Here is a 12,492-nt window from a genome sequence, read left to right on the forward strand (position 1 = left end):
AACAGAATACCCTGTGTGATAAGGCCCAAAAATCTATGCTCTCATCTGTCATTTGCTTACACTAATATGAAGATAATAATATCTTTATTGAAATCAACACTTAAAATACTTATCATGACTATGACTCAAAAAACTTATGTGGTGTATGTGAAGGTGCAGGTGGGGGTTCAGGGAGTGGGGAAGGGGCAAGTGAACACACATTCACATCCTCACACATGTGTGTGCTCAGTTGCTCAGTTGTGAACCCATAGACTGTAACCCGCCAGGTTCCTCTGTCCTTGAGATTTTCAAGGCAGGAGTACTAGAGTGGGTTGCCATTTCCTCTTCCAGGGAATCTTCCCAACCCAGATATTGAACCCACATCTCCTGCATCTCCTGCATTGGCAGGCGGATTCTTTACCACCAAGCCACCTGGGAAGCCCATTCAGGTACTCACTTGCTCCAATTTAAAGATATGCTGATTAAAGTAGTGTTGTAAACGTTCATTAGCAAAATTAATACAGAACTGTTCAAAGCTGTTATTTTCATAATCTTCAAACCCAAAAATATCAAGAACACCAATGGACAAAGTCTGTGAAAAACAAGAAAGAAATTATGGTTAAAAAATGATGCTTAAATTTATTTCATGAACAATAGTCACAATATAAGTAGCAAAATGTTCAAAGTTCTTTGACAGCAGTAGAGGAAAATTTGAGGGGACCCAGTGGTCAACCAAAATATACTAAAAATAAAAAGCATTTTAGTTCTCTTTATCTTCATCATTTTCTTTTTATCTTAATTATAAAAATACATCCAGTTTTAACACATGTAATTCACTGATTACTTCACAGAAATGTACAAAGCAGAGTTAAAGACTTGTTACCTCAATACCACAAATCTCTAAATCCCCAGAGACAAGGGAAGGAAAAAAAAAAAGGCTATTGCAAAGTCAGAAGGTTAGTGAAGTAAAGCTAGGTTAACCCTGGGTATGCCTGGTTCTGCCAAAGGACCATGCAAATTTTCCTAGTTTGACTTCTCTATCCCAATAAAATTTTGCTTTAAGATAAGCTAACAAGCATATTTCTTGTCTTACACAGGCTAGAAATGAAACTGGATATCAGAATATGTGGTTTCTTGAAGTTACAACATTAAAAATTTTTAGCAAAGTAGTCATACAAGATTTATGACATTAACTTAAAAAAAAAAAGATTTATGACATTTAACAGTTCTAAAAAGATTACAGCAAACCACTTCACCATCCTCAATTTCTGCTCCCTAAAGTCAAAAACACTCAAATCTTTTTAGTTACATGGTACAGAATAGTATAATATAGTAAAAAGTGTTTATTCTTCTATTTCTTGATATGACACTTCCAGAAACAATCTTCTAACTTCTTGCTAAGGACGTTGAATATTCAGTCCTAACACCCCAAACTATTATTCTTCCCACACCCTACCTCATGCTTAAAATAGAGTTGTATGACAGCTATGATTAAATGAAACAATTTTTCTCCACTGGTGCTAAGAGATACTGGGCAAACTGATGTAATGAGTGATAAATAGCAAGAGACTTTTAAAAGTCTCCATTATAAGTGTTTTGTTTGATTACTTCTGCTGACTAATTCTAAGCCCTTACAAAAAGCAGTGAAAATAATGATCTTCAGAAAGAAATCAATTTGGTAAATTAGATTAAAATTTAAATCAATTTCCTACTAGTGGACTTAAGGCATGACATGGTCATATAAGAGCAATTGTATTAATATATTTAAGACGGTAGGATTAAGTAATAAAGATGACGTTGCTATTTGGCCTGAAAAGGTAGGCTATTTCATAAAAGTTGTTGGGGAATAAAAATGGATTTGAAAAGATTAAAGGTAAATATCTAAAATCTACCATGTTAAAAAATAAAATCCAGCTGGGGAAAAAACATAAACATAATTGTGAACACAAACATGAACATAAATTAAATTCTAAAAGTATGAGAATAAACATTCATACTTTATAAACTTGGCCTAGACGAGCCCTTCCTATATAAGGAAAATAAACAAATAAAACCTAGGGCAATAAAGTAAAATAATGACAGATTTAACTGGGGACAAAACTTTAAAATATATAGGCTTAAAAACATAATATGAACAAATCTTGTAAGTTGAGAAAATATTTGCACTATGTATCAGAAACTTTGTCTCTGCAATATCCAAAATGACTTGTAATAAAATGACAAATAAGATAAAAATAGCAAAAATATATAAAGAAATAATAAAATAGAGAAAACATGAGCAGGTACTCGTCTTTCATCTAACACTGAAAAGACTGATAATAAAATAGTCCCCCTTATCAGATTAGCAAGATGAAAATACTGATAATGCTCAACTGAGTAAAGTCACAGGGAAACAGGCACTTCCATTCATCTCTAACGAGGTGTAGTCTTTTTTGAAAAGCCACTTAGCAGTAGCAACCAAGCTTTTTAAATATATACGTATCCTTAAGTCCAACAATTTGAGGATTTTATCCTAGAGAAATCTGCACAAAGAATATCTCTTACATAATCATTTATAACAATAAAAAATGTATTTGAATATATTTGAATTTATGCTACATATGCATATTATATAATATTACAATATTAAAAATAATGAGGTCCAGATATATATCAAGACATAGCTAGGTTAAAAAAATACAAATTAGAAACAATGCAGGTAGCATGATCCCCTTTTTACATTTAAAAGCAACTCTGTACAGGTACATCTACAGGAATATAAGGACATAGGGTAAAAGCTCTGATGCACAGAAAGAACAGTTTCCCTGAATAGGGTCATAGAAACAGTAGTAAGGAGAGAAATACCAGGAAATATTATAAGGTGATATAAGGTGAATACTATAAGGTGATACTTATTGCTATATACAATTCTGTGTTTTTAAAAGTCATGCATTAACCATTTTATTAAAACAGTTTTTCAGGAAAAATATATTAGGGTCCAACATATGTCTACCTTGGTATTTTGCTCCAAATCTTTACTATTCATAAGTGCATGATTAATCCGAAAAACGATCCAGTCAAACAGGGCACTATATAAAGACTTAGCCATAGAGTTCCTCACTGTCACAGCCTAGGGGAAAAAAAAAAGTTAGGAATCCAAGTGAAATTGGCAACAATCTGGAAAAAAAAAAGCTTATTATTTTGAAAAATAAATTAATTTTTATCTCAATAATTTATAATTGAAGTTTTCTATATATACTCATTAATTTAATCCAACTCAGGAAATCCAGGCTAAAACTGCCATGAAAGATTAAAAAAGCAAAATGTAGGTCACTCAATTCAAAATAGCTTTACTAAAAATTGGGGTATATATTTCATCTAGTAAAGAAGATAGAATAGGAAGTTTATTAACAAATGAACTTTGCCAGCTAAAGTGAGGAAGAATATTCCAGGAATAGGAATAAACCTGTTAGCAAACAGCATCAGTTATCTGTGGAACTTGAAACAATAATAATACCACCACAATTACATTCCTAGTTGTCTTCAGCCTGTCATCCACAGTAACATCTAGAAGCTCTTCCTCCCCAAACACTAACAATTCTTTCATTACGGAGTTATGGTGATTTATTTTTTTCCCTCACCTCAAGCTTTCCCCAGTTTATGGAAACTCTGTGTATATACTGAGTTTTTGTGAAAACCTGAAACTGATCTAAACAATGAAGAGAATTACTTAAAGAAAATTCAACATTTAGAAGGCACTCAACCTAAAAAGAGGGTTGGGAAAGCACATGTCTTAGACGATTGAATACTATCACTTAAAAAAGCAAATCCTAATAATTTACGTATTTATTATTTAGGGACTTATTTTGAAGTTTATATATTAGAGTAGGTACAGAGCATTGATTAAGAGCTAGACTATATTCCAATTTCAGTTTCTTATTCTAACAATTTGAAATTTGTCAACTTGCTGAAACTCTTAGGCTACAATTTTTTCTTACAACTGTAAAATGGAGACAATACAACAACTGACTACATGTAAATGATGAATGAATTTCTGAATTTAAGTGGAAAAAAAAGCTTCAAGTTGCTAGAACACAAACTAATTACTATTACCTACATAGAAAAAGAGAAAACAGGCATCAAATTCTCTATCCAACAATTAAAACTTGAAAATAATTGGAAAATGTTTAGAAGTTCTGAGAGAAAAAATAATGTGGACCTAAAATTCTATTCATAGGCAAGTGATCAACAAAGTATCTTTAAAATATCAAGAAAATCAATGGCAGAATATATAGAAAGAATAATCATTCTATGCTTCTGAGGGGTGGGGGGGGGAATATGGGATTAAGAAAATCTGATTAAATTCAGCAAAAGCAAAATATTTTAAAACAAAGAATAAGAAAACATGCTAGTTGCCATAATCAATATAAATGAGCTGAATTTTTCATTAAAGGGCAACCCTTCATGTCAAATTAAAAGATTCAGAGAAAATTCAAATATATGAATATGCCTTTTTGCACCATAACTCCCAATATTACACTTTTAGCCTCTTTTCTCTGAAATGCAGTCTTGTCATAGCTTGACCTCAATAAGCCCAAATACCAATTAATCATTTTCCCACTCAAGATCTTGTTTAGCGCTTCCTGTCTCACTGAATGTTACCAATATTCTTATAGTTGTATGTACCACAAAATCAGGATTCATGCCTGACGTCTCCTTCTTCCTCCCCGCTTCCCACTAAGAACTCATCGCCAAATCTTGTTGACTTAATCTCCTAAATTTTTTTCTTTTTAAATACACCCATTTCTCCCTATCAGAATGTCACCTTTCTAGACACAGCAGCAAGCATCTTTCTCCTCAGGAGTAGTAACTACTATAGCCTCCAAACTCACCTTTGCACATTCACTCTTGCCCTCTGTGTTAGAATCCTAAGATGGTTCCCAAGACTCCCATCACTGGGTATACATGCTCTCTAAATCCCCTTCCTCTCTAAATCCCCTCACAGTTAGTGAGAGCAGGACTGTAAAGATGATGGATTTCACTCCTATAACTATCTTATGTTGTATGACGAAGGTGAAGGGATTTTAAATATATAATTATGGCCCCAAATCAGCTGAAATTTTTAGTTAACCCAAGAGATACTGTCCCAGGTAGAGGTGGCTTACTAGGGAGTGAGCGCATGCCTCAGAGGTTCTCGTGCTGGACCTGAAGAAGCAAACTGCCATGCTGTGTACAGGACCACACGATAGGAAATGCCAAGTACACTCTAGCTGCTGAGAATGGCCCCTAACAGCAAACAAGAAATTATGGACCTCAGTCCTACAAGGAAGTGAATCCTGCCAACAAATTGTGAACCTGAAAGAGGATGTTGAGTCTCAGATTAAAAAACAGCCATCAAGAATATCTTGACTTCAGCCTGGTGAAACCCTGAGCAGAGGACCCAGCTAACCCAGGCCCAGATCCATGGAAACTTTCTGATAATAACTTTGTGTTGTATTGTCACTAAAGCTTGTTACACAGCTACAGGACACTAACACTCTCCTCCAACTGATTGTTCACGTTGCTGTCAGACTGTCCTAAAAAAAAAAAAAAAAAAAAAAACTCTAAGGCAACTTTTTTGCTTAAAACACTTCTTTACATTGCTTTTCCGAAAAAAAATACTAAAATCCTTAAGGACTGCTCTTCATTTTACCCATAATGCCTAGCACAATTCTAAACACAAAAAGCTTTTTCAAATATTTACTAAATAAATAAATAAATACACCAAACAAATATGCTCAGTCGTTCAGTTGTATCTGACTCTTTGCAGCCCCAAGGGATATAGTCCACAGGCTCCTCTGCCCATGGATTTTTTCAGGCAAGAATACTGGACTGGGGTGCCATTTCCTGCTCCAGGGGATCTTCCAGACTAAACAAACATAAATCAAAATAAAACAGGGGCAACAAAAACGATCTCAGAAAGCTGAATTTAAAGTTAAAAGATGCAAATAAACATAACAAATATTTAATAATCAAAAAAGTGGAGAAAGAAAATATAAAAGCATTGAACCTTTATGTAAAAGAAGAGCAAAACTCTTAAATGGTTTTTCTGTGGCCTACAAAGGCACTCTCAAAGTTGGCAGCTATAAAATATGACATAAGATACCTGAATAATGAAGAAATGTGGACAGGTACAATCAGGAGAGACCCAAAAAAATGCGATGAATGGATCAACATCTGCCTAGAAAGCATTCTTTACACTTAAATCACTATTTTCCCACCTCCATGTCTTCTAGTCTCACATTCTTTTTTTTTTTTTTTTTAGTCTCACATTCTTATCCTACGTTTATAATCGTCATCACTATGATTTCTCATCATTTCTGTAAAATTTCACCATAAAGTGGTAGACCTTTCAATAATTTTCCTACTCCTATATACTTCCAGTATATTTGGGCTTCCCTTGTGGCTCAGCTGGTAAAGAATCCACCTGCAATGCGGGAGACCTGGGTTCAATCCCTGGGAAGGGAAGATCCCCTGGAGAAGGGAAAGGCTACCCACTTCAGTATTTTGGCCTGGAGAATTCCATGGACTGCATAGTCCATGAGGTCACAAAGGGTCGGACACGACTGAGCAATTTCACTTCACTTCACTTTCATATAAAAGTGAAGTGAAGTCGCTCAGTCGTGTCTGACCCTTTGTGACCCCGTGGACTGTAGCCTACCAGGTTTCTCAGTCCATGGGATTTTCCAGGCAAGAGTACTGGAGTGGGTTGCCATTTCCTTCTCCAGGGGATCTTCCTGACCCAGGGATCGAACCCAGGTCTCCCGCATTGTAGGCAGACGCTTTACCCTCTGAGCCACCAGGGAAGCCCACTCTCATATACTTGAGTGGTAAAACAGTAATATTGGCTCCCTGTAGCAATAAAACTTTAGTGGGAGCCTTACTATACAGATGACATTTAAAGCCATGGGGCTGAGTGAGACAATTGAGATAAAAAGTATACAGAAGACAAAGACTGTCCTACGGAACCCCATCCTTTATCAACAGAGTCAGGAAGAAGAAAAAAACAAACAAAAAGAACTGCCAAGGAGTGGCCAACAATGGAAAAGTAACCCAAGAGTATGATGTGCCAGAAGATATGATGTGCTCAAGAAGGAAAAATCATTTGTGTCAAATATTGCTACCTATCCATATTAATCAAATGAAAATTAAAAATGGTGATGAGATTAAGACCATTGGAGAAAAATGTAAGCATACTGTTTCAATCACATTCAACTTTAAAAGTTTCCAAGTTGATAGAAAATTCATAATCAAGTTTCAAGAGCCCAGAAAATATTTCAATCAACACTACTGTCATTTTCATTCTATTAAGAGCAAGAATATAAACCTAAAGTTCAAAAAGCATTTAGAGTTCCCCGATTTCAAAGAAAATCTATTCATACCTCTGCCAGTTTGTATGGTAAAATAAGCTTTTCTCCCACTGTCACAGTCTTCCTTGTAACTAGTGCCTCGAACAGCATCTCTTCTTTAACCTATACAGCAGAAAAGTAAATTCAATATAAGATTTATAACAGTGGTTGAATTACTTATTGAAACATCAAACAGAGAAAAAAATAATGAGAAAAGCAAATATGCAACAGAGAAAAAACAAAAAGACAATACACTGGGCAATTTAATTATTGGCCAAAGTAGAATTTAAGTGTCCCACTCACCCTTCTTCACCACAAAAAAGACACAAAGGGTAAATAAGACAGTTTGGTCTTTTTAAAGTTTTCTTTCTGATCATAACAGAGAAACATGTTTCATTGCGCAGAGTATGAAAAATACACAATAGCACAAAAAATATTTTAAGACAGTCAGTCATAATCCCACAACCTGGATACAAGGACTAAAAAATGACAATACTTTTTTTTCTAAATTCTTGTTTATTAACTGAATTTATCTGGCTGCACCAAGTCTAAGTTGTGGCATATGGGATCTGAGCTCCCTGACCAGTAATCGAATCCAAGTTTTCTGCTTTGGGAACATGGAGTCTTAGCCACTAGACCACGAGGGGCATCCCAACAATATATCTTGAATTCCAGGAACATTACAATGGATAGTTATTGATGTTTCAGATGTTTATTTTCACTTACAGATGCTAAACTTTAAAATAAAGTTGATGCTTCCTTTATTCTTACTCTCTCTATAGAAGCCAAAATAATCATGAAGTTCTCATGTATCACTTCAGTTCATGTTTTTACACTTATAAAACAACAGTGAGTCATTACCCTGCCACCAGCAAACTCATGACAGGTCAATCATGTTTTAAAATAAGATTACGCCATAAAGAAAATAAACCTTCTTTTGGAGCATCCATTGCTGAATCTTCTAATTCCAAACAACAGAAACATATTCAGGCAAATTAACTTCACAAGATGAATAGCCAAAGTTTAAATGTAAAAACCTCAACCTTTCAGATATATCTAAAATATTTCAAGAATCAAATTATCGATAATGCAGATTATACAAAATGACAAAACTAAGAAAAAACATATATGATAAAAAAAACACTGTAATATTCTGAGGAGTATTTCTTCATGCAAGCAATTATTATTAAAACTGACCATCGGAAAACGAATGACTCATGCAACAGATGTAAGAAATGTTTTTAAGGGAACAAACAAATACAAACTGGCAACAACGTGGGCAAAGGTGACTTCCATACCCTGGTATAAATTGGTATAATCACTATAGACAGTAATATGTCAGTAACAATAAAGCTCAATATGTGTATATATCATACCCAAGATTTCATTCATTGAATTATATCCTAGAATAATTCTCACACATGTTAACAAGGATATATGTACAAGGCCTATCATAGTACTATCCATAAATGGAAAATTACAAATAACCTCACTCCCCACTAAAAAAGAAAAATTGTTTTATTCATATAAGAGAATTTTATTCAACAGCTCAAAGAAGAATCTAGAATGTATAAGTCAACACTGAAAAATCTTTTTTTTTTTCTGAAAAATCTTAAAAACAAAATATGAAGTCAAAAAGTCAAGTTTTAGAATGATACATACAGTATAACACATATAAAGTGTGAAAACATTCAGAACAAAACTATATATTCTGTATGGACACATCTATCTATTTTGAAAATATAAAAATAAGAATGATAATAAAAACTAAATTCAACCAGTGGAGGTGATGGAATTTCAGCTGAGCTATTTCAAGTCCTAAAAGATGATGCTGTTAAAGTGCTGCACTCAGTATGTCAGCAAATTTGGAAAACTCAGCAGTGGCCACAGGAGTGGAAAAGGTCAGTTTTCATTCCAATCCCAAAGAAAGGCAATGCCAAAGAATGTTCAAACTACCATACAGTTGTGCTCATTTCACATGCTAGCAAGGTAATGCTCAAAATCCTTCAAGCTAGATTTCAACAGCATGTGAACCGAGAACTTCCAGATGTACAAGCTGGATTTAGAAAACACAGAAGAACAAGAGAGCAAATTGCCAACATTCACTAGATCATAGAAAAAGCAAGAAATTCCAGAAAAAAAACATCTGCTTCACTGACTACACTAAAGTCACTGACTATGCTGATCACAAGAAACTGGAAAATTAAGACCTTAAAGAGATGGAAATACCAGACTACCTTACCTGCCTTCTGAGAAACCTGTATGCAGGTCAAGAAGAAACAGTTAGAACTGGACATAGAACAATGGACTGGCTCAAAATTGGGAAAGGAGTACATCAAGGCTGTATACGGTCACCCTGCTTATTAACTTATATGGACAGTACATCATGGGAAATGCCAAGCAGGATAAAGCACAAGCTAGAATCAAGATTGCCAGGAGAAATATCAATAACTTCAGATATGCAGATGACACTAACCTAAGGGCAGAAAGCGAAGAGGAACTAAAGAGCCTCTAGATGAGAGTGAAAGAGGAGAGTGAAAAAGCTGGCTTAAAACTCAACATTCAAAAAACTAAGATCATGACATCTGGTCCGACCACTGCATGGTAAACAGATAGGGAAAAAATTGAAACAGTGACAGATTTTATTTTCTTGGACTTCGAAATCACTGCAACAGTGACTGCAGTCATGAAATTATAAGATGCTTGCTCCTTGGGAGAAAAGTTTTGATGAACTTAGATAGCGTATTAAAAAGGAGGGACGTCACTTTGCCAACAAAGGTCCATATAGCCAAAGCTATCGTTTTTCCATTAGTCATGTACAGACATGAGAGCTGGACTATAAAGAAGGCCGAGCACCAAAGAATTGATGCTTTCAAACCGTGGTGCTGGAGAAGATGCTTGAGAGTCCCTTGGACAGCAAGGAGATCAAATCAGTCAATCCTGAAGGAAATCAACCCTGAATATTCATTGGAAGGACTGATGCTGAAGCTGAAACTCCAATATTTGAGCCACCTGATGGGAAGAGCCGAGTCACTGGAAAAGACCCTGATGCTGGGAAACATTGAGGACAGGAGGAGAAGGGAGCTACAGAGGACGAGATGGTTGGATGGCATCACCGACTCAATGGACATGAGTTTGAGCAAACTCCAGGAGATAGAGAAGGATAGGGAGGCCCGGCGTGCTGCAGTCCATGGGGTAGCAGAGTTGGACACATCTGAGCAACTGAACAACAACAACAAATTCAAGGCAGAAGGTACAAACTTCCAGATATAATGTAAAGGTCACATGTCATGGGGATGGAATGCACAACATGGTAACAACAGTTAATAAAAATTGTATTCCACATTTGAAAGTTGCTAGAAGAGGTCTTAGAAATCCTAATCACAAGAAAATAAACTTTTTGTAACTATGTATCCTGAAAGACGTTGATTAGACTTACTATGATCATTTTGAAATATACTGTATTTTGTATATTTGAAATATATTGTATTATGTTTAACAGCTGGAACTAACATTGTATGTCAATTATAACAATGAAAAACAAGAAACTGTAGGGAAATCATTAAAAAAAAGAAAACCTCAACATTGACTATACAGCTGAGACTAAAAACCAACTTATTTATTTTTAGGTATTTTAATAATATTGTGAGTTTTTTAAAAAAATTTTTGCAGTATAGATGATTTGTAGTGTTGGGTCAGTTTCAAGTGTGCGGGAAGGTGAACCCATTGTAAATATACGTGCATGTCTGTTCAGTCGTGTCTGACACTTTGCAACTCCATGGACTGCAACCCATCAGGCTCCTCTGTCCATGGAATTTTTCAGGCAAGAATACTGGAGTGGGTTGCCATTTCTGACTCCAAGGGTGATCCCAACTGGGTGATCAAAACCGCATCTTCTGCACTGGCAGACAGATTCTTTACCACTGTTCCACATGGGAAGCCATATTTTTATATATATATATCCACCTTTTTTTTAAGAGTCTTTTCCTATATAGGCCATCACAGAGTATTGAGTAGGGTTCTGTGTGCTATACAGTAATTTCCTAATTATTATGAATATTTTTACAAACATAGCCCTTATCTTTTAGATAACTGGGATTTTATTTTAGAATTTGTTTTAAAAGAATTGGGAAGGAACAGAGGTGAAGATACAGATGAAAAGAGATGGGCCACATTAATAAGTGATGAAGCTTAACAATGGGTACTTGGGCATCTCTCCACTTTTGACTGCATTTATAATTTCAATTAATAAAACTTAGAAAAAAACTAAATTCATAGTAGTGTTTATACTTCTGCTGGGCAAAGTACACAGTGGACTTCAATTACATGTAATATTTTATTACTTGGATAATATTTTGAGTCTACAGGTATTTATTATACCTTTTTCATATATATTATATTCTAAAAAATATTTCATAATTTAACAGAAAAGAGAAAATATGTTAAAAATGTAAATCAATACATAAGTATGTAAGAAATGAAAGACAAATATGTATCAAAGAAAACATGAATAGAAAGAACATTAAGAAACATGAATAGAAAGCTAACATCATAGAGAAAAATAATTTAAACATTAACAGAGTATTCACAATGAATACAAAAGTAGTAAGCTTTAAACATTTAATCAACAAATTGTTTCGCAGAAAAACACAAATCATCAAAATTAACTCAAACCAGATTTAAAAATCCTGAAAAATCAGTAAACACAAAACTATTTGGAGGAACATTAAATACCATTGGTCATAGGGTTGATATTATTCATATCTTTAACAAACATATTATTCTTTGCTAATGATTCTTCTATTAAATACAGAAAAAAGATTTTGAAGAATGAAAAACTACCCAACTCATTTTGAGGAGCTGACTTAATGCTGGCACTAAAACGTGGCAGTGATCATACACGAGTCCACACACATCACACCATAACGACATGCACAAGTCCACACACACCACAACCACATACACAAGTCCACACACACACCACAACCACATGCACAAGTCCACACACACACACAACCACATACACAAGTCTACACACACACCATAACCACATACACAAGTCCACACACACAACCACATGCACAAGTCCACACACACCACAACCACATGCACAAGTCCACACACACACCATAACCACATACACAAG

General features: G+C 34.8%; 1 protein-coding gene across 11 annotated transcripts in view; it reads right to left on the minus strand.

The window, feature by feature from the left end:
• MYO9A (myosin IXA) overlaps positions 1-12,492 on the minus strand; it is a 236,254-nt gene that overhangs the window by 140,522 nt on the left and 83,240 nt on the right. For all 11 annotated transcript variants that reach the window (XM_043470964.1, XM_043470963.1, XM_043470968.1 and 8 more), the window contains 3 exons: positions 7,380-7,469; positions 2,972-3,088; positions 437-571 (listed from right to left, as the gene is read on the minus strand). In XM_043470964.1, coding sequence (XP_043326899.1) covers positions 437-571; positions 2,972-3,088; positions 7,380-7,469 — 342 coding nt within the window. The remainder of the gene's footprint in view (positions 1-436; positions 572-2,971; positions 3,089-7,379; positions 7,470-12,492) is intronic.

The sequence above is a fragment of the Cervus canadensis genome, chromosome 6, assembly GCF_019320065.1.
Source record: "Cervus canadensis isolate Bull #8, Minnesota chromosome 6, ASM1932006v1, whole genome shotgun sequence".
In the NCBI taxonomy this organism is placed as follows: Eukaryota; Metazoa; Chordata; class Mammalia; order Artiodactyla; family Cervidae; genus Cervus; species Cervus canadensis.